Source organism: Gopherus evgoodei, chromosome 11, assembly GCF_007399415.2.
Source record: "Gopherus evgoodei ecotype Sinaloan lineage chromosome 11, rGopEvg1_v1.p, whole genome shotgun sequence".
NCBI classification, from domain to species: domain Eukaryota; kingdom Metazoa; phylum Chordata; order Testudines; family Testudinidae; genus Gopherus; species Gopherus evgoodei.
The window spans coordinates 27,885,792-27,908,829 of record NC_044332.1 but is presented as its reverse complement, the minus strand read 5'-3'; the positions used below and the strand labels follow the sequence as shown (position 1 = coordinate 27,908,829).

General features: G+C 39.1%; 1 protein-coding gene across 6 annotated transcripts in view; it reads left to right on the top strand.

The window, feature by feature from the left end:
- Positions 1-23,038, top strand: part of MYO1B (myosin IB) — a 243,668-nt gene that overhangs the window by 88,715 nt on the left and 131,915 nt on the right. For all 6 annotated transcript variants that reach the window (XM_030580337.1, XM_030580339.1, XM_030580338.1 and 3 more), the window contains one exon: positions 17,316-17,431. In XM_030580337.1, the coding sequence (XP_030436197.1) occupies positions 17,316-17,431 (116 nt within the window). The remainder of the gene's footprint in view (positions 1-17,315; positions 17,432-23,038) is intronic.

Genomic DNA, 23,038 nt, shown 5'->3' with positions numbered 1-23,038 from the left:
GGGGTAGGGAGGTGAGATAGAATACTCTTCTGAGAGGAAAGGGCTTTGAAGGGCAGATGTTTGGCTGGTGGATGTGAGTTGTTGCAGATCCAATGGCTATTTCCTTGCTTGTCCCTGAAATTCCATCTCTTCATTACTGCAAATGGCACCTGCTAAGAGCTCAACTCTGCAGGACATTGGGTGTATACCATTCCCTTTGTAGGCATTTGTGTAGCCTCCAGTAAGTTGGAACTCCTATGGTTATGTGCCTCTGGGCTGAGTCAGGATTTAGATCTGAGTGCATGTAGAATGTTTACTTCCAAAGTAGGAAGTGTAAATGTACAGGCTTGTTACAAAAATTCAGGAGTTGGGAAGGAAGAAATGACTATGTCCCTGTTTTTCTTTCTTCTTTTAAAACACATCTTTCACTTGGCAAATTCACATATTTAGTGTTTGCATACAAGGAAGTCCCTCTTTAAGCATAGGAATCAAAATTTGTATTTTGGTATCTAAGTTCCTGGAGAAAAAAATTAGGAGTCAGTTCAGTGTTTCAGAATCCACATGTTCTTGGGCTCACAGGAGGAAAGAAGAGTGCTCCTAATAGAACACTGGCTACTGAATTGGTCACATTGTCCATTTTCATAGTTTTTACAAAGTTTAATGGAGTTGGGTGTTGGGTTGCATTCCAGAGTGCAAAGAGACTGTGCCTATAGAAATAAGCATAAAGGCTAGTTGAATTGGAGTTAGGCCAAATGTTCTAATAATTATTCTAGGATTTTGCAGTAATCTTGTGTTGAGTGGTTTTGGGGGCTCACTGGGTAATGTGCATGTGTTGATTGAAAATGAGAAACTCAGTTTAATTGTGTCTGGAAATGGCTTGTGTGAAGTATGAGTCTGCAGTTCTTTTTTCACTAAAAAGCTCTAATTGTTGGTAAATATTTTTGGCAACTTTTTTAAAGCAAATTTTGCATCCAGTAAGTTTACATCCCCTTTTATTCACACTTTTGCAAACATCTGAGGAGAGTTCTACTGGTACAGATGTTTACAGAAAGCAAATTCCAAACTTGAGATTCTTTTAATCAACCAAATGAGTTTCATGGTAAAACTAACTATTTTTTGTTTTAAAAGGCAAAAATTTAAAGGTTAGACTAGCCAATCAGCAAACAGAAACGATAAGGTGTAATTTAGTTGGCCAGTCACGTAGCTTGAATATCTGATCACTAACACTAAGTACTTGGAGGTTCCAATGAAGTTTTGTGAACAACCCCGAGACTAAAGTTTGTTCACACAACATTCATTGAACACCTTCAAACAGTGAACTAATTCATAAAAGTCACAATCTGTCTGTGGGTAATTTGTGGGGGAGGTGGCTTCATTCCCTAAATACATTATTGTGAATTGTTCATCCAGCTCTAACAGTAACGTCCTCTTATATTCTGGCATTACTACAAATGTTATATGCCATTAGTGGTTCACTGGATAACAAAGACTTGGTTGAGTATTTGTTTGCATACAAAACTGGACCTCATTCCTGGACAGGGTGGCTTTTTTCCTAGTGTTTAAAATCCAGAAATGTTAAGGGCAAGTGGGAAATGATTGACAAGGGGGCCAGGTGCATTTGTGCTTGTCGGAGTTCTATCAGCAGGGCCTGATCTTATGCTATTTTTCAGACAGGAAAGGATTCAACTCTCTGAGTACTCCAGTCTTTCAAAGTCTGTCTTCCAGGTGCATCATTTAAATGGCATTTGGGGCCAAATGCAAAATCAGCAGCCACATTTATTTCAGTTCCCAAAGCATGCTGCTTTGATCAAAGCTTCCCTGTGTCCCTCTGTCCTGTCTAGTCATTCACAGATCTGCTGAGGAGTCAAAATCACTTCAGCCCCTACTACTTGTATTTTGTCTGCTTGTGTAGTTTGAACCCTATTCTTTTTCTCCTTGAATGAGTAGAAATGGCCTACACCTAGGAGGAACATCTTAATACAAGAATGAACCCCTTTTTACTGTAACTTCTAAACTTTCCTTAATATATTTTGGTGCAAAATATGCATGGTACAGACCTGTTGATCTGATTGTTGGTGTTATATGGTACACTGAAATGGGGTTTATCAGTCAATCAGAATGCAGTGAATGCTGTACAGTTTGATGCATAACTGTACAGTTTTCTGCAGTTTTGCAATTCAGTGCGCTCTAATTTGTGTCTGACTTGCATAATTATTTCATGTCTGTTTCTTAATATTCATATAGCACGTAGTTCATTATGGTATAATTAGATGTCTTTTACTAGTCAATCAGATTATAGACACTTGTCTAAACACTATACGGTTGTTCTCTAACCATATTGTGAATATACAGACCTTTCTACTTTCTACTTGAATCTGCACTGATTCGCTCCTGTAATTGGAATTACCAAGCTGTTAATCAGCAACAAAGATGATGATTTAGCTTCACTCCCTTCAGTTGAAGTAGCCTCTAAACTTGTCATGGCAGAGGAAGAAACAATATCAAAAGAACTATAGGGCTGGAAGGGACCTCCATAGGTCATTTAGCCCAGCCTCCTGCACTGAGGCAGGACCAATCCTAACAGATATTCATCTAATCTTTTCTTAAAAACCTCTGATGGGGATTCCACAGCCTCTCTTGGCAGCCTAGTCCAGAACTTAGCTATCCTTATACTTGGAAAGTTTCTCGTAATATCTAACCTAAAGTCTCCCTTGCTGCAGATAAAACCGGTTACATCTTGCTCTGCCTTCAGTAGACATGGAGAACAATTGATTGCTATCCTCTTTATAACAGCCCTTCATATATTTGAAGACTGTTTATCAAGTCCTTCCTCAGCCTTCTTGTTTCAAGACTAAACATGCCCAGTTATATTAATCTTTCCTCACAGGTTGTTTTCTAAACCTTTTTATTATTTTTTTTGCAATTTTCTGAATGTTCTGGAAAAGAAGTGGAGACAGAGACACAGTTCTCCAGCTGAAGCCTCACCAGTACAGAATAGAGCAGGACAATTATTTCTTGTATCTTAGATATGACTTTCCAGTTAATGCACCCCAGAATATTAGCGTTTTTCACAGCTGCAACACATTGTTGACTCATATTCCATTTGTGCTTCACTATAGCCCCAGATACTTATGACTGCCTAGCCAATTATTCCGTATTTTATAGCTGTATGTTTGATTTTTTCATTCCTAAGTATAGTACTTTGCACTTGTCTTTATTGAATTTAATTTTGTAGATTTTAGACCAATTCCCCAAGTTATCAGGGTTATTGTGAATTCTAATCCTGTCCTCCAGAGTTCTTGCAGCTCCGCCAGCTTGGTGTCATCTGCAAATTTTACAACCACAGTCTTCTCTCCATTATCCAAGCCATTAATGAACATATTGAATAGTACTGGATGCAGGATGGACCCCTGTGGAATCCCACTAGACACATCCTCACAGTTTGACAGCAAACTATTATTAACTAATCCTGTCAAAGAAGGAAATTAGATTGGTTTTGCATAATTTGTTCTTGACAAATCCATGCTGGCTATTACTTATTTATCCTAATATCCTCTATTTACTTACAAATAGATTGTTTAATAATTTGTTCCAGCACCTTTCTAGGTGTCAGCCTAACTTCAATTCAAAGTCTCTTTGTTCTACTTTTTAAAAGCAGGTACTATGTTTACCCTTCAGTCCTCTAGGACCCAGCCAGTCCTCTGTGAGTTCTTGAAGATCATCACTAACGATTGAGAGATTGCTTCAGGAAGGTCCTTACGTCTCCTAGAATGAATTTCATCAGGTCCTGTGATGTGAATATATCTAACTTACCTAAATATCCTTTAACTGTTCTTACTCTATTTTGGCTTCTGTTCCTTCCCACTTGTTGTTAATATTAATTGTGTTGAGCATCTGGTCACCATTAGCTTTTTTAGTGAAGACTGAAGGAAAATAGGCATGAAGCACCTCAGCCTTCTTATTATTAGCTTTCCTTCTCTGCGAAGTAGTGGATCTACAATTTCTTTCGTCTTTTTCTTGCTCCTAATATATTTAAAGAGCCTCTTTTTGTCTTTTATATTCCTTGCTAGATGTATCTCATTTTGTGCCTTAGCCTTTCTGATTTTGTCTCTACGTGCTTGTGCTATTCTTTTGTACTCATCCTTAGCAATTTGCAACTGTTTCCAACTTTTTGATTTCAGGTCATTAAAGAGCTCCTGATGGAGACATATTAGCCTCTTACTGTTCTTTCTATCTTTCCTTTGCATCGAGATAGTTGCTGTTATGCCTTTAATACTGTCTCTTTAAGAAGCGGCCTGCTCTTTTTTCTTTCCTTGGCACCTTACCTATCACTTCTCGAGGTTGTTAAATTCTACTTTTTTTAAGTCCCTTGTCCTTATTCTGCTCCTCTCACTCCTTCCTTTCTTTAAAATCATGAAATCTATTGTTACACGATCACTTCCATCGAATTGAGTTCAACCTTTAGATTTGCAACCAATTCCTCCCTATTAGGTTACTTCCTCCACTTTCTGAAACAAGATGTTACTGGACATTTTGCCTTATTGCTTTTCCAACAGCTGTCTTGGCAGTTAATCCCCCATTACTACCCTGTGCTGTGTTTTGGCAATTTGTTTGTTCTAAAATCACCCTCCACCTGATTTGGTGGTCTACGGTAGATTCATTCCATGATATCACTCCTGTTTTGTTCAGTTTTTCTGCCTCCCTCCTCCTCCCCTTTTAACTTCATCCAGCAAGTTTTAACTTGTCTGCCTTCTTAACTCCTTCTGGACCTTAACAGAAAAACAACAACAAAAAAAACATGGCACTCAAGTAATCGCAATTAACTAAAAAAAAAAAGAATCATGATTAATCACAGTTTTAATCGCACTGTTAAACAATAGAATGCCAATTTATTACATATTTTGGATGTTTTTCTACATTTTCAAATTGCAACACAGAATACAAAGTGTACAGTGCTCACTTTACATTATTTTTATTACAAATATTTTTATTGTAAAAATAATAGAAATAGTATTTTTCAATTCACCTCATACAATACCATAATGCAGTCTCTTTATTGTGAAAGTGCAACTTACAAATGTAGATTTTTTTTTTGTTATGTAACTGCACTCAAAAACAAAACAATGTAAAACTTTAGAGCCTACAAGTCCACTCAGTCCTACTTCTTGTTCAGGCAATCACTAAGACAACCATGTTTGTTTCCATTTATGGAAGATAATGCTGCTGGTTACCTATTTACGTCACCTGAAAGTGAGAAGAAGCATTCGCATGGCACTTTTGTAGCTGTCATTGCAAGGTATTTATGTACCAGATATACTGAACATCTGTGTGCCCCTTCATGCTTGGGCCACCATTTCAGAAGACATGCTTCTATGCTCATGACACTCGTTTTAAAAAAAAAAAGTGTTAATTAAATTGACTGAACTCCTTGAAGGAGACTAGTATGTTTCCTGCTCTATTTTGCCTGCATTCTGCCATATATTTCATGTTATTGCAGTCTTGGATGATGACCCAGCTCATGTTGTTCATTTTAAGAACACTTTCACAGCAGATTTGACAAAACTCAAAGAAGATACCAATGTAAGATTTCTAAAGACAACTGTAGTACTCGACCCAAGATTTAAGAATCTGAAGTGCCTTCCAAAATCTTAGAGGGATGAGGTGTGGAGCATGCTTTCAGAAGTCCTAGAAGAGCAACACTCTTATGTGGAAACTACAGAACCTGAACCACCAAAAAAGAAAATCAGCCTTCTGCTGGTGGCATCTGACTCAGATGATGAAAGTGAACATGGACGGGTCTGCATTGCTTTGGATCATTATTGAGCAGAACCCCTCATTAGCATGGATGCATGTCCCTTGGAATGGTGGTTGAAGCATGAAGGGACATATGAATCTTTAATGCGTCTGGCATGTAAATATATTGCAACGCTGGTTACAACAGTGCCATGTGAACACCGTTTCTCACTTTCAGGTGACATTGTAAACAATGTGTGACTCACTGAACCAGAAGTAGGACTGAGTAGATTAGTAGGCTCTAAAGTTTTACATTGTTTTATTTTTGAATGCAGTTTTTTGTACATAATTCTAAATTTGTAAGTTCAACTTTCATGATGAAGAGATTGTATTACAGTACTTGTATGAGGTGAATTGAAAACATTTTTTTTGTTTTTATAGCACAAATATTTATTTGTAATAAAAATTAATATAAAGTGAGCACTGTATGCTTTGTATGTTGTAATTGGAATAAGTATGTTTGAAAATGTAGAAAATATTGAAAAATATTTAAATAAACGGTATTCTATTTAACAGCGCGACTAATTGTGCTTAACGTTTTTAATCACTTGACAGCCTTAAAAAAATAAAAAGCAAACCAGGTGGGGCCATCAGATTTCTTTGGAGAGGGGCAAATAAAATACTGAACCCTGGACGTCAGTCCTGTCTTCCTCTGGGTTTCCCAGTTAATTTAGTGTCTGCTTTGGATTGTTTGTGAATGGCATGTGTGAGCAACTCTGATCGGGAATTAACTTGTATGGTGCTGAACACATGTTGCAGTTTTACTTTCATTTGAAGCTTGCATATTTGATGTCTCAGTATAATAGCTTGAGGGGAGTTCTTGTGTGAGGTCATAGTCAATAACTTAGGTTGAATAGGTCAGTGGCCCTCAAACTTTTTTACTGATGACCCTTTTCACATAGCGGGTCTCTGAGTGTGACACCCCCCTTATAAATTAAAAACACTTTTTAAATATATATTTAACAGCATTATAAATGCTGGAGGCAAGGCAGGGTTTGGGGAGGAGGTTGACAGCTCGCAACACCCCATGTAATAACCGCGCAACCCCGAGGGGTCCCAACCCCCAGTTTGAGAACCCCTGGCATAAATAGTCATGTGCTCCTAGCTTGACTTGAGAGTGCTTCCTGTTTTTCCTTATATTTTTGCCTTGTAATATAGCCTGTTTGTTCAGTAAAGTTTTACTTTTCCACTCAGCTGTACTTCTGTCTCTGGCCATCTTGAAGTGGTCAGGACTTTTTCCCACGATGCTGTCTAGCACAGCAAGACTATGTCTCAGTACTCATTCCTGATGTGTCAGGCATTTCATCTGAAAAAGAAGTGATGAAGACATAGGGAAGATTGAACCAAATGTTCTTTGTGGATCTGTCTTCTCTCCCTGTGTCCTCATTCACCCTCTGAGTCAGAGCTCAACTCTCTATTGCTACTATAAAGAACAGAGCTCTATGATTATCGGCTCCTGTTACTGTTTTCTTAATGGGAACAATTAATTGCATTAGGGAACAAGGGCAGTGGCGCTTGAGGTTCCATTTTTAAGCCTGGTTTTGGTTCATACTCTGGAATTGAGACACATCAATTCTGAGGTAGTTATGACTAAGTTTTATTTGGGCTAGAGGTAGGAAATCCTCTGTAAAATTTGAAGGGATATAAGACACGAGCTAATAGCCCAAGCCTTGTCTCTTAATAGCTCTGAGTTAGGTTGTAGTAAAAATAGATCTCTTAAACATATGCGTTTCAAAATTCTTCTAACTTTTGTCTCTACTTTGTAGAGAAAAAAGCTGCAGTCTAGTGTTCAGGATCAAAATCTAGTTTAATGTGAAATTGTAAAAATGATTACCTCTTTAGTGATGTTAGAAAATGTGCGCTTAGTATAGTGTGTAAATGACTGCTGGAGAGGTTAGCTTTCATTTAGAAAAAAGAAATCTTTGGTTCCCTTTTTGGCAGAGTTAGACCTTAAAGTGTAACATGAACACTAGAGAGGCTTGTCAATGGAAAAGATAGCCCTTTTTAAAAGCATCTAAGAGCATCCCAAGGGGGCTGTTGAGTTTCCTAAGGCTCAAAGGGGATTCAAGGCAGGGGGAATGTAGGGGGAATGTGAGCCCTTGATAAGTCTCAAAGGTTGCTCATGGCTTAATACAGCTTACCCACATGGAACAATATGTCACAGTTGCAGAGCCAGCTGCGCCTGTCCCCTTTGAGATCTTTGAATACATCATCCCCTTTTAGGTGTCAGGCCTCTTGCCTTGACCTCTTCTGAAGTGGAAGCATGTAGTTTGCCCAGTCTTAGATCAGACCCTGGGCTATGGAACTCAGATACAGAGTATCAACCACGCATACCCAAATCTTCGACCGGGTTCGGCACCTGCGGTTCTCCGCTTTGGGTCAGTGGAGTGACCAAACTGCCTTCTTAAACCCAAGTAGTGTTTTATCTTAACAATAAGAAAAAAACACCTAGAGATAATTTTTAAAACTATAGTCTACCCACCTGTTTATTGCCCATAGGTGTACCATCCTCTGATGGCAGGTGGTCATGCTTGACTACTTCAGACACCTCTGCAGGAGTATGTGTCAGTCTGAACAGCTCCTCAGCAACCTCCACAATAGCTGCCTCCTTAGAGGCAGAGGGAATTGTCTTTTATCCAGCCAGAGATCCTTTGCAGTCTCTGGTTTCTCAGCCTTGGTCCTACATAGCAAAACAAGTTCTAGAACATGGCTGGAGTCAGGAGGTAGAATATTCACTTTTACTGGCTTAGGCATTGTCTCTTGGTAGCGCTGAAGTGTTTGTTGGAAGAGGAAGTGGGAGGCAGTTTATCCTGAGCCGTTATTTTGCTTCTAGCTTGCTTTTCTTACACATTCTCTCCACTAAACTGAACCAAACGAAACCAAACATATTCATACAGTAACCACTCAAATAACCAGTTCACATTCAGTATTCACAAAATATTACAGAGCAGACCCACGTCCATCACGCCATACTTGTGCGCACAGAGGTAGGGGCCACAGAAGATGATCTGCATTTCTCAAGGATGGTAGAAGATGTATTAGTGAGGAACCTCTCTTATCTGCACATGCTTCATTTGTTCCTTGATATGTGTTAGGATTATTTGTGAGAGGATTGGGGGGTGCGAGGGAGGGTATGTGTGAAGAAAACTAGGAAATTTCTCCTCGGACATTTCATTAATGTGAGGATAAAATTACAGACATGTACTAGTGGTTTGAGTGCATGTTACCATATAAGAATATTAGGGTAAAAATCCCTCCAAGTGTCAGAAACCCAGGAAATACAGAGTTAAGGTGGCACTTTGTCTGTCTGTCTGTCTGTCTTTTGATGCTAGGGTGCCCAGATGTCCCAATTTTATAGGAACAGTCTTGATACTTGGGGCTTTGCCTTGTATAGGTGCCTATTACCACCCCCCCCTCCCCCCGTCCTGATTTTTCACATTTGCTGTCTGGTCACCCTATTTGATGCTGACTTTTTAATTAACTGTAACCCTTCCTTACTGTCTGTGACAGAATGCAGGAGGAATGGCAGATGTTAGTTTCCCTTCAGAAAGCTGATGGAGGAAATTTGATAATCTGGCTGGCTGGGTTAAGGAGCCAATTAGCCTAAGGCTGATAAGGAGGCAGGAGGGAAGTTCCATGGGGAGAGAGGCAACTTGGGCTAGTTGAGCTCAGTTACAGGGAAGCCTCAAGGGAAGGGAAATCTCTGTTCCCCATTGGTCCTGGGGAGAGGACAAAAAAACACTATTGGTGCTGTAAGTAAGATGGTTGCCAGGAGCTCATTGTGGAAATGGTGGAGGGAACTTAAAAGGATATGGCTAAGGCACAATCACTGGAGGCCATGCTGTTCCTTCTCCTTCTCCTCTTTTTTTTTCATTTCATAAATGCCATAAAGTGTTAACTGAGTAATTTTTAAGTGCCCAAAAATTTGCTAAGCGCTTTAAAAATAAGTAAACATATAGTTCTCACCATGCGGAACTTTTAATGTAATTCCATGTAATTAACCTAAGTTCCACTACAATGATGTGTATTTTTGCATTCTATTTCTATTTAACTAATGACAAACATTCTGGCCAAAACACACTTTTAATGTTTCCGTTTAAAGTTTTCCATCCATTGTTGCTCGCTCATATTGAGTGAAGAAGTTTCTTGGAACAGACTATATCGAATCTGCATTTACTGTTTATAAAAACAATTCTTTATTTTAAAAAAAGTTATCAGACTTTTATTGTCAGATGTGTTTAGATGATGTTTTCTTTTGCATTGCTTGACTCTTCTTTGGCTTGACTGCCTTGCCACTTGTACTGCATGCTCCACTTTTAATTGTGAGTGCAATGCATAATACTATATTTATACGTATAAAATATATAATTTAAAAATATCTTCAGCTCTGTATTGTTGAAGCCAATCCAGATAACTCACTTGATCTATCTTGTCAATACTGGCGTTAGAGTCTGTCGGAACAGTCCTGAGGTTAGTAGAAATGTTACAGCAGAGAGAGTGTTTTGTGCTCTTGAGAAAATGTGTGAAATCAGAGCTTGTTTCATCTTGCCTAAGATATACCTTGTCTAAGGACAACATTTTACTCTCATTCCAGTGCTTGAATCTATAACAGGTGGCAAAATGAGTAAGGTTTCAGTCCTGCTAGGTGCAGATCACCCATAACTCTCCTTGGCTTCAGTAATAGGAGGTGAGGGTGCTTAGCTCACAGGGTTGAGCCCTAAATGACTAGTTTTCATTTATTTCCCAAAGGTAGGGCATGCTGTAACTCTTCCCAAACCGTGCATAGCCACATACTGAATCTCTACACCCCCCTTCATTTTGTATTGCTTGGGTGATTCCTGTTTATCTAGGTATTTAAATCATCCCTTGTGGTAGTAAGGGGGCTGTGGTGCATATTTGATTTTGTTTTTACACTGCCCTTTGGACTGTGATATTTTGAGTAGGAGATAATCCTGCTTAAATTTCTGATGCTTTTTGCCCAACAATTCCATTCCTTTGTCTAAGATGACTGTCTTTCCTCAAGTTCTGTGCGTATCATGGCCAGCTGTTTTAAACATGTATGTTAGTGTACTTAAAGGCAGGCAGATATACTTTCATCCAATATTTAGTTAGCCAGTGGCAACACACACACTTTGTGTTCTGTATTTTGCCTTGGGCTGCAGTACAGGCAGCAGATTAGTGAATTCAGTCAGAGCATTTTAATCATCATGAGGGGAGTAGTGTTTTAGTAGAATGTCCAATGTCACATATTTCTTCAGCTGCATAGTGAAACAACAACTGCCTCCTCCAACATCTCATCTACAAATCCAAATTTTCCATTTCCATCCAACCCCACAGCCTCCCGTGCTTGTCAAAAGTTGACAAACCAGGTAAAGCTGCTCTCTTTTTTTTTTCTTCTGTTGGCTATGTAGATATGACCTTAATTCTTGTCACCAAGGCAAATCACAGTTCCTGATATCTGGTAAGTTGAGCTGCCCATACTGAATGGACCAGAGCTGCTGTTATCCTGTGCCATCTTCCATGCAACTGGGGGATAAAGGGAAAAGATGTTTTACTACAGAGCTGCAGATGGCCATAATAGAATTGTGCTATGATGATCTGGCATTGCATTGTGCTTATGTCAAAAGTGACGTCAGTGACTTAATTATGGAATTATTCCATGCTGTTATGTCAGCTAGGGTAGGGGAGTATAACTTTTTTGTCCTCCCTTTCATTCCTAGAAAAATAAAAAAAAGGAATTTAGTGTCTTTGAAAATGAGACTTCCCAATACTGTTTTTTAAACAGACATATTAGTTGCATTATTTCCTTACGTAACTTTGCCAATCCTGTTTTGAACGGCAAAATTCTTCCTACTTCAGATCTTAACCTCTCAAGTCAATAGAAATGAATTGTCAGCATTGTGTAGTGGCTTGGCTAACGTGGATACTGGTGAACTAAGATAAGAGCACCACATGTATTCGTATATGACCTGGTCAGAATTTGAATTCTGGTTGCCAGAGGTGAAATGCTGGTGTATTATAATGCTGCTACTCTACATGATTGAGTTTATTCCATAGCAACCCGGAAGCTCAAGTTGGATCAAAGCCCGATTGTACTAGGTGCTATGGAACACAAATGGTAAACTGTTTCCTATTATGTTTTAAGACTGGATGCAACAAATGAGTGTAACAAACAGAAGGATTTAGTTAACTGTAGATGGTGAAACCAAGGTACAAGAGAATCTAAGGCCTCGTCCAAGCTCACAGAAAAAGTCTGTGGCAAAGCCAAGAATGGAATCCAGATCTCTTGACAGGATTCAGTGGTTTAATCATGAGACAAATCCCTTGGCTTTCAATTTAATATAAGAACACAGGGGAAATGAAGAGTATTTTTAATATTCTGGTTGCCACTGCATTTTCTCCCACTACTCCAGGAATGCAGTAACATTACTGGAATGTTACTACATTCATTGCATGCTCAAGGAATTAAGCTTTTTTTTTTGGTTAATAGTAGAGTTCTGGTGGGAATGAAGATTTTATGTGGTGGTCATCCTGGTTATGGGGAATTGGATCAACCACCACTAGCAAATAACTATTAGGTATCTTTATCTTGCTTTCTGTGCTGGTATTCATTTGGTTAGGGGAGAGGGAGGGAGGAAACTTTTTAGCTCATCTAAGCCACTTTTAGTCAAAGGAATGATTTCTTGGCATGCTTAGTTTTTAAAATAGGCATATGTATGTCCTTGTTTGTATATAGTTGCTTGACCTTTTGAAATATTGGTTATTTTAGGATTATATTGTCTGGTTTTGTACATGTGTGACAATGAACAGCTGACGTCTATTCCCAAAACACATGATTTAAGCAATGCTTAACTATATAAGGCTGGTTCTAAATAAATGTTCTTTAAATATCTGTTTTCAAAACTAAAAAAATCAAAGGTTTCTTTCTTCTACCTGTCCTTCATCACCTTGGCATTCTAAAGTTTTTCAAGGAACTCCAGCAGCTAAAGTGCATAGTATTATAGTGGTGAAATAGTTTAAAAGGCTCCCTCCTCAGTTTCTTGAGGACCCTTGTTGTTAATACGGTGTATATCCAGCTGAATTCCTTCAGGACCTGCCTACCTCTCTTCGCTGCCTTTTGGCAATGGTTGTGCAGTGAGCTCTGTTGATATTAGCAACCTTCTATAATTCTTTGAGACAAGGGAGGAAACTTTAAATAATTCCGCAATGAAGAATCTTACGCCGGGAGTGTGTATACAAAGATTACAGAACTACTTGCGCAGAGTCTGTTACTCTTGTGGATCACTTTGGTTACTCTCAGCAAGGGTCCATATACTTACCGAGAGATGGGCTTCCCAACTTCTGTGTAAGCAGGGGGCAGGATAGATACGGAAGAAGATCCCTCCTGTGAAAAACGTCTTTCCCTCCTGTGAAAAATGTCAAAAATCTTGTGTCTCCCCATCCTGAATTGGGAAAAAGGGCTTTTAAAAAAAAAAAAAGTGAAACTTTGTTTGTGGGAGGGAAAGATTGAAAAGGTTCTGTTTTAGGAGAATGGAATTTTTTTGATCTGCTGCCTGCCTTCCAAGGAGGACTGCCATGAAACCAGGCACCCAGTGTGCCTATGTTCCCTGGTAGCTTGCTGGGTACACTGCCTAGGAACTGGGGAGGAAGGTAGGTGACCTGGCAGTAAACCAGCCATGTTGGTCCTAAGTTTCAGTTGGCTTATCTACGTGGGATGTTACTGCTCTGGAACTTTCCGGATGTTGTGGCAGTGTCCATATGGGACATTACTGCACGTCAAACTGGTGCACTGTAGGTTCACACTCTGGCTTGCTGTGCAGTAATGTCCTGTTTAGATAAGCCCGTTGAAATCAACACCTTCCTGCAGAACACTGATTTTTTTGATGAATTGGTATTTTCTGACCGGAAAAATATTCTATTTGTAAGTAATCTGATCAGCTCTAAAACAGATGAAGTATGGGGTTTATTTAGAAATAGTAAGTCTTATGCACAATTAGTGAAGTATTACATCTCAGGGCAGATGTAGTTGTATAATGAATTGTCAACTGCGGTTTCTACTGTTTTATTCTGTAGGCAACAAGCATTGCAAAGATATACTACAGGAGTCTCTAGAAGATACACAGTGAAACTTCCTGTTTATGTAGACAGTGTCATTTGTGCAACTCTATTTAAATGAGGCGAAAGATGCTGGCAACCTTTATCACAGATTTACAACTAGACCATACAAATATGGTCCATGGTGAAACTTGACATTCAAGATTTCTGCTCAAGTGTGAACTTGTTTTTTGCCAAATAATAAACATTTAATTTTTTTAATACGGGGGAAAGCATTCACTTGTTTTGGATGTCTCTGTATAGATCAAAAAAACCCATTGATTAAAAAAAATCGAAATCTGGTGCAAGAGCACAATTAAGGACAGTATCAGCCTGGGCATAAAGACCAATGTATAAGGCCAGAGAGGAAGGGTGATCTAGTGATTAGGGTACTATCCTAGGATGGAGAGACGAAGGGTAAATTCCCTGCTCCACCACAGACTTTCCGTGTGACCCTGGGCAAGTCACTTTATTTTCTCTGTGCCTCAGTTCCCATCTCTAAAATGGAGATAATAGTATTTCCTTATCTCATAGGATAAATGCATTAAAGGTTGCAAGGCACTCCAATACAGCAGTGATGGAAGGGGGTGGGTGGGGGAGGGAAGCATATAAATATTATAGATGGAAAGATATTAAAAAGTGACTGATTTTGGTTGCACCAGCTTGTCTGTATTCAACCAGTGATGCTTGTTTTTGGATGGTGTGTGTTCAGCACTTTTTAAAATTAGGCCCATTTCAGTGTTAAGGTGGAGCACTGAAAATCCCTGATCACTCTAAAATCTTGGCCTGAAATCTTTTTGCCTTTCTTTTTTGACACTAATACTGATATTTATATATAGTATTTTTATTGTTCTTGAATGGTTCTTGAATATAAAGGGTGACACCCACTATCTGGAGTATGTATATTCTGTGATTATGCATTCATTAAATTTGCTGTGGAATCCACCACTTGCTGGATAATTATGTGCCATAATATAATTTTATTGCTATTTAAATTGTGTCTAATCCTCATGGCTGTGAAGAATGATACTGGAAACTTGAGTTTCAGTGCATGTTGAAGCAGTATGTTCTTGCTGAGTCTGAGATACGTTTTGTAGAATTTCCTGTCTGCCACACCAATACATCAGAATCCAGAGATCTTGCAGTAGTATTTAGGTGCAGATTGCTGTGTACTATGTGGATTGGAGCCCTGATCTTCTGTCCAGGTGCTGCAGTTGTATTGTATCATGCTATGTTAGAGTGCTGCAATAAACAAACAAAACAGTGTGAGATAAGAGTGAACTGTCCTTACTTTTCCTCTCAGTCCCTCTGGATGACTGCAATTACACATAGAATTTACACAATAAAAGCTATACCTCAGGCTTAAAGTGAAAAATTACAGAAGAATTCTGACTTATTTGTATCCTGACTTGACAAACCTCCCATTTATAGCAGCTTGCTGTTGCTTTTAAGCTCCTAGGAGGCTACATGTACATTATGAGCTAGGGTTTTGATTCCTCTTCTCCACATACACATACTTGCACTAGCTTTCATCAAGCTACCGTGAGTATAAATATCAAGGTAGCGGCAGTGGAGATATATGGCTGAATAATGCAGGGTACCAGCCTGTCTGAAACCAGTGGGTATGTAGTCAGCTTGGCTTTGCCATGTCTTCATTGCCACAACCTTTGGTACCGTGGCTACATCACTGTTTATACTTGCGGTAGCTTGACGAAAGCTAGCATGAGTATGTGTACACGAGCAGGAGAATCACACCCCTAGTTCCTAGTGTAGACATAGCGCGAGGGTTTGAAGCTAAGCTCTTTCATGGCTATAGGAGTGCCATAGGTCTGTAGCTCTGATGCAGTTTTGCTGTAGACCAGGCCTGCCCAACTCATAAAGTGGTGAGGGTCATATTACTTCAAAGAAAACAGCTGAGGGCCAACTCCCGCCCCTAGCGCTGCCAACCCCCCCGAAACAAAGCACCCCTCCCAAGCACTGCCCGCCCCGCGGAAACAAACCTTCCTTCCCCAGTGCTGCCCCAACGAAATAGCGGTACTGAACCTTGGTAATATAAAGGTCCCGAAGGTAGTATAACTAAGGTAAAAGAAAAATGTCTTTTTGCTAGAAGTAGAATAAGATCTTCCCCCAACTTTGTAATCAATTGTCCTGTTGAATGAATGAGATGTGACTGAGGAAAGCGTGGAAGGCAGCACTTCCAGACAGCTGCAACCCTTGGAGAGGGGATGGGAGCCAGACCAGATCAGTAGAACAGGTCAGCTGCTGATTCCTTGCTCGCCTCCTCAGCCCACCCCCCGCCCGCCCAACTCACCACCTCGCCCCCTGCCACTGCCCACCCGCCTCTTCAGCCCCCTCCCTCACCTGCCACTTGCCTACTCACCCCCCACAGGCCGCACAGTGAGCTCACGCGGGCTGCATGTTGTGCAGGCCTGCTGTAGACCTTAGTCCTGAGGAGAGTTTAAAGCTCTTGAGGAGTTTCAGTGTATGTTTAGATTAAGGGCTTCTCAGGACTGGACCCCCAGAGGTTCTGATTTCCGGTCTCCTTTTCAAACTGAATTGGTGTCACCCAACCTGTTGGATAATCTGGCTTCTGCCATGTGCTATGTCATTTAAGCAGTATTAACATTGGAAATATTGGTAAGTAGCTGATCTGAAACATAGTGGAAACCTTTTGATACTCTGATCTTTAAATAATGTTTGTGCAGCTTTAGTGTTTTTGTTCCCTGGACAGAACATCATAAAGTATTAATGAACAATGAGTAATTTCTGTTATGTACATCATAAAACAAAGTGCTCATTGTTTTATGCCATCTTCACTTTATATGCTCTCGCATATATAATTGAGAAATTTGACAACTGGTGCACCTTATAAATGAGGCTTTCTATTTAAAAGGAGGGGGGACATTAAATAATTACTTTCAGGTTGGCTTATTGGACTGAAGAATTAAACTAAATTGTCTTGTTTTCTGTTTTAAATATTGAAGACTAGTTGGAATTGTGTAATATTTAAAAATTGTTTAGGAAAATACGTTTCATTTTGATTTTATGTAAACACACATTTCCCTTAGGCAGCACAGCAGAGCCCTGATAATTCTTTAAAAAATTAATCCCCATTTAAAGTAGGAGCAGTCTACCTGTACAATATAGAAGGAGCTGCTTAAAGAATCTGTCAATATTGTTGTTTTTATTCCTTTTATTCCTGTGGTACCTAAGAGCCCTTAACTGAGAGAGATTTTGAAAGGCTTTTAGTGTATAAATGAATGTTTTGAATGTATTCATTGTAAAAAATGTTTTTTTTCTAAGCAAATGTTGAATGTTTTCCTGACATATAGAACTGACGAATTAAATGTAACAGCAAAAATTGATGATTTTTTTTAAAGGACAGGTCATAATAAAATCTCATTTTTGAGTATTAAAACACTGTATTCTGCATTATTTTTCTCCTACAGACATACATTGGCAGTGTGGTTGTATCAGTAAACCCATATAGACCGCTACCCATTTATTCACCAGAGAAAGTTGAAGAATACAGGAACAGAAACTTTTATGAACTCAGTCCTCACATGTAAGTATAGTGCAGAAGCTTTAGGTTTCCATTCTACTTTGAAACAGATGGGGCCAGCTGTCTTCCTTGTGTCATAGAAGATGATGTTTTTTATCTGCTCAGGATTTTGAGCTCAAAGTATGCAAAGTTTAATTGTAGATTTTTATTTTAAAGGAAAAGTTGAAATATTTACTTTAGTGCCTATTTCTGCATTTCATATTTAGGTTCTTAAATGCGATATGGGGGAAAGTTTCTTTCTGGTAATTGTTCAATGGTAACCTCTATTACAACATTGTAAAACAAATAAAACCGCAGAGGCCCCTAAACGTTAAATATTTTCCAGTAATAAGTTAACTTAATACCATTGATGTACAGTGGAAGCACTTGAAGTTCTATTGTGTGGAGAGATTAGCTGTTTTACCAGTACTCCTCGTTCTGAGTGTAGCAAATGTCACTTAGAGCGGTGGGAGCTTTCAAAATGGAGGAAACGTAGTATAACCACTCATGTCAGTAATTCAAATAAACTATTTACTTTCATGAGTCGCTGCAGGATTGAGCCTGTATTTTGGAAAATGACACACATCTGTGGTCAAAAAGAGGTGAGGAGAGGGAAAGAAATATCTAAGGCATAGACATAAATGTAGTAAGACTTTAATTTGATGTTGTTTACAGCTTTAACTTAATCTTAAAATTTTCTCTCTGAAGTTAAAATCAGAGACAAGATTTGGGGTTTTTTTTTTTCCTTTCGTGTGTATGTGAAAGGTAGATTTAAAATCTTACTAGAACATTTCAGTTGTAACACCTTTTCCTTCTTTTTATATAACTGAAACATTAAGGCTAAAATATAACATTTGAAAGTATATGGAAATGAATAGTTATAGGTCTGTTTTATTTTGGTTTGCATTCACCTTTTGTAATTCCTTAGTGGAAGTTGAAGTGGGGTTTAAGGGCTTGTCTGTATTGTTTAGCTTTATTGTGTTTTGAATGTGATTATGAAGAAATAAGTTAGCTGGTGCAAATCTGACTAGTCCTTATGAATTAAGATACGCCGTGTTCGGCATCCCACAATTAAATGTGGTTAAATCTTGCCCCCATACTCATTTGCTGCGACAAGGATTTAATGCCAGTTAGCAGACATTATATAGAACACAGTTTATCCTGGTCAGCAAGATGTCAGCGCTAGCTTGTTTGTTAAATATTAAGGAAGAAAAATATTGCCATATGAACGAGGTTACTAACTCAGCTCCTCTCCCCTTCAGTTCTTGAGGTAGATGAGATTTTAGCCTATTGTGATATTGTTACTAGGGCTGATCAATCTGCAGTTTGATATTCAAGGGGGGCTGCTGGGTGCTCATTGCTTTTGAAAATCAGGCCACTCTGAGTGCCTAAGTATGAACTTAAAACGTAGGCACCTTATTTTGAAAATCTTGGTTTTGGTTTTTAGAACATATTTTAAAACATTGACGTGGAAAATATGCTACATACTGTTTTGTTCTGAAATGATAAAGACCATCCATGTTTATCTGACATGCAAACTAACCTAATAATCGAATCAAATATGCTGCTGTCAGTTTGGAACCTCCTTGGACCTGAACTGTTTGACTAACTAAAGACCATGTCTACACTATGGGGACTGTAGTGGCCTAGCTACAGCCTAGATGTTATACTGGCATAACTCTGTAGTGTAGACACAGTTTACAGGGATAGAAGGGTGTGTTTTGTCTCTGTGGGAACACCACCTCCCCAAGCAATGGAAACTGGGTCAATACAAGTATTCTTCCGTCGACCTAGTTGTGTCTACACTGGGGATTAGATTGGGATAGCTGTGGTGCTTAGTGTGGATTTTTTACGCCCCTTAGTGCCATTGCTGTGTTGTTTTTGTGCCCCTTGAGTGCCATTGCGATGCAAAATTTTAAGTGTAGACGAGGTCTAAGTTTACAAACTTTGGCACAGTTGCATGCCAACAGAGCTTCTAACTCTGTGAGGCATGGTGAAGGGAATAACTCTTCAAGCTTACTCTGCATTCTGAAAAATAGGACTATGTATTAGGTCCTATTTAGAATCCAGGAATATAATATATTTCAGGCCCCATCTGTTCTTGGGAGATAGCTTTACACAAATAGGTTTTATTTAAAACAAACAACAAAAAACCCACTACTTCCTGAAAGCCCACTATCTCTGCAATGCCTAATCAAATCAATCGCAAATGTATGCAGAAGTTCTGTCCTGGTTAGAGAAATGCTCACCTGTGACCTTTCAGAAGTTTTGGGATAACAGGGTGGTTAAGAATGGTTTAAAATGGAAAATACAGAAGGGAATAGTAACTTGAAACACTGACAAGAAAATACTGGTAAATTATATTCATTGTGAAAAGGCATAATCAAATGGTCAACAGTTGACTCAGGGCAATAATTTCTGGAATTTAAACACTTTAAATCCACTTACTAGTAATAGACAGAGGTGAAAGAGCATTGAACATGAGCTAATGCCAGGGGAATCTTAATTGTGTAACGTTAAGATGATATTCATTCCAAGTTTTGATGCAGTGCCAACTAAAGACAAGTAAAATCATATTATGTCCTGAACAGATGATGTGTGTCCAAATATTTCCCTTGCTTGTTTCCTCTCCTATATAAAAATTACATTTTGCAGCTCTCGTTAGACAATTTTTTAACAGTGTTACAGAGGATTATACTGAAAATTGTCTACGCTGCATATCAGATGATTTATTTTCAAATTGAGGAAACACCAAATATTGTACTAGATTGTAGACATGTTCGATAGACATTGGCACTTTGTGCTTTGTACTGGTAGCCTGCTTGTCATGAGAACTGAATGTATGCTTCCTTTTAAATATGTATGATTGTATTGTAATGAGAACTGTAACACGCTGTCATAATATGTTAAAATAGTGGCATTCTGACCAGCTTTATGGCGTCCATTTTGGAATTGTAGACACACAGAATAAATGTTTAAATGTAAGGTTAACTATTGTTAATACCTTTTTCTCTTGTTCAGGCCACTCTTTTTGTGTCTTAAACAACTGTTCCTCCCTATAATGTATGGCCATTGACAACTTTTAAAGGAAATGTTTTTAGGCATAGACTGGGCCGATTCCGTGCTAATTTCCCTATGTAATTTGGCAGATATCCCTCAGTCTTCAGGTGTTTTTTCAGTCCTGGAACTCAGGAGGAGACACTGTCCAGAAGGTTTCGGTGTGTGATATTTCTTCTGATGTAGACACATACTGATTAGTTGAGACCTACAGAGTCGTTTTCCTTAGATATTAAATAGATGATTGAACTGTGGCTTCATGGATTAACCCACTGCATAATTTAATTGCACTGTTTTGGAAAATACTTTGCAGCCTCTGTTTGATTCAGTTCTGGAAACTATAGAGGTACGTTTATGAAAGATTGTAATTTGGAGATGCTCCCGTGTGAGTGTGGGCGGGAGGGGTTGAGAACACTGCATGGCTGTGTGCAGCATATTACCAAAGAAGCTCTCCAGTTTGATTAAATTTTTATTCCTTTCTCATTCACTCGTTTGTTCAATGAACCCCAAGATTGTTACATGATGGCAGAAGTGCTGAATGAGAAGGAAACGGCAGTCCTTTGGAAGCTAACTCCTGTGTTTGCAACTGAAAGCAGAGACAAAGGGAGGCTCCAGAGAAGCACATGGAGTACAGAGGCTTTTGCATGTATTTGGTGAGCACAGTAGTGGCTTGACTAGCCAAAAATGGATGTGTTGCGACCTCCATCCAGTCTGCAATTGTCAGGCAGTCTTGTAGAGAACTGGAAAAAAATTCAGACAGAGATTTGGATTGTGTTTAGCAACCATAGGGGCAGAGGAGAAAAATGATGAAGTGAAATCATCTATCTTTTTGCATGTTGTTGGGGAAGAAGCACTGGATATTTATAACAGCTTTAAGTTTGAGGAAGGTGAAAGCATGAAGTGAAGTAAAATACTGACTAAATTTGAGAACTATTTCATGCCTAAAAGCAACAAAACCTTTGAGAGATGCACATTTTTTACATGCATGCAAAAAACTGATGACACTGTAGGGCAATATGTCACAGAATTAAGGAAACGCAGTAAAACCTGTGACTTTGGTGACCTGACAGTCTCTGGTCAGAGTGAGAATCATTTGTCTCATTAAAGACAATGTGTTAGAGAGACTGCTCTGTGAAAGAGACTTAACTTTAGAAAAAGCTCTCCAAATATGCAGGGCTGCAGAAACTCTGAAAGCACAAACTAAAAAGCTGGATTCACCACAAGGGGTTATCCGTGTACTGAGTACAAAAGAATATAGCCAGAATAGGTCAAATCAAAGAGTGGAACCACTCTTTATGAAAACCACTGCTGGGGGGAAGACTGGGTACAACAATCATGTAGAAGGTCTAGATCGCAGCCTGGCCCCGAACAGTGTGATACCTTTGGGAAACACTGTCATAAATGAAGGAAAAATAAATATTTTGCAAAGTGCTGCAGATCCCAAATGCAGAGAAGTCAAGTGTATTCAGTTAGACAATCTGGTTGCGGAGTTTTTCATAGACAAACTGGCATCTAGCAAGCCTGAGGAGAGGGAGTGGATACTGCTTATCACAGTGAATGGAACAATTATTCCACTGAAACTGGACATAAGAGCTCATGTTAATACTCTGTCTGAAGAAGATTATGAGACTGAAAATAAGACCAAAACCAGGCTAACAAAAAAGAAATTGGTTATTCTGGAACAAATATACCAGTGAAAGGGAGTGCATTGTTAACATCAACCATAAAAACACCATGAACAGGCTCCCATTCATTGTAGTGCCAAAAGAGGTGACACCAGTTTTAGATCTGGCTGTGTGTGGTAAACTCAGTCTGGTAAAATGGGTTCTCTGACTACATGATCATACTGAGCCTGGCTATGAGACACTCTTTAAGGAATATCACGAACTGTTTCAAGGGTTGGGTTGCTTGCAGAGTGAACATATAATCCAGATAAACAAGCAGGTCCCTCCAGTTGTCTAGCCATGTAGAAAGGTGCTGTTTGCACTTCATGATAAACTCAAAGCTGAACTTGCAAGTATGGAAGTAATACAAAAAATTGAGGAGCCAATAGGGTGAGCTTCCTCATCCGAGGAGGAGCATGTGTGTGGCTCAATAGGCACAGCTATCAAAGATCTCCGATCCCACGCGCATCCTTAGGGACACCACTTGAAGAAGAAACAAGGATTTCGCACCCCTAAATGCAGAGATTTTGTGCCCCAAGTGGCCACTCTGATTGCCTGCCTCTAAGCCAGCCCCGAGTGCAAAGGGACTGCACCACATCATAGAATTTGGAAGAAAGTTTTTTTCCTATTGTAAATGTGTGGTAAATTCAGTTGCACTTATTCCAAGTCCTTTGTGCGTAACAGTATAGATGGGGAAATTTTGAGTCATTTACATGCTGTGTCCTGAGTCACAGCTGAATCAATTTGCAGAAAGGAATCATGTACAAATCATGTACAAATATTGAATTTCAGTGATCTTAGAGACTGAAAAATACAGGTAGCCTAGCTCTACTACTGAATAGCATTTTTAAGCCATTGTTTTATCCCATGCATGTCAACTAGTTATATTTGACCCTAATCTATCGTGTTT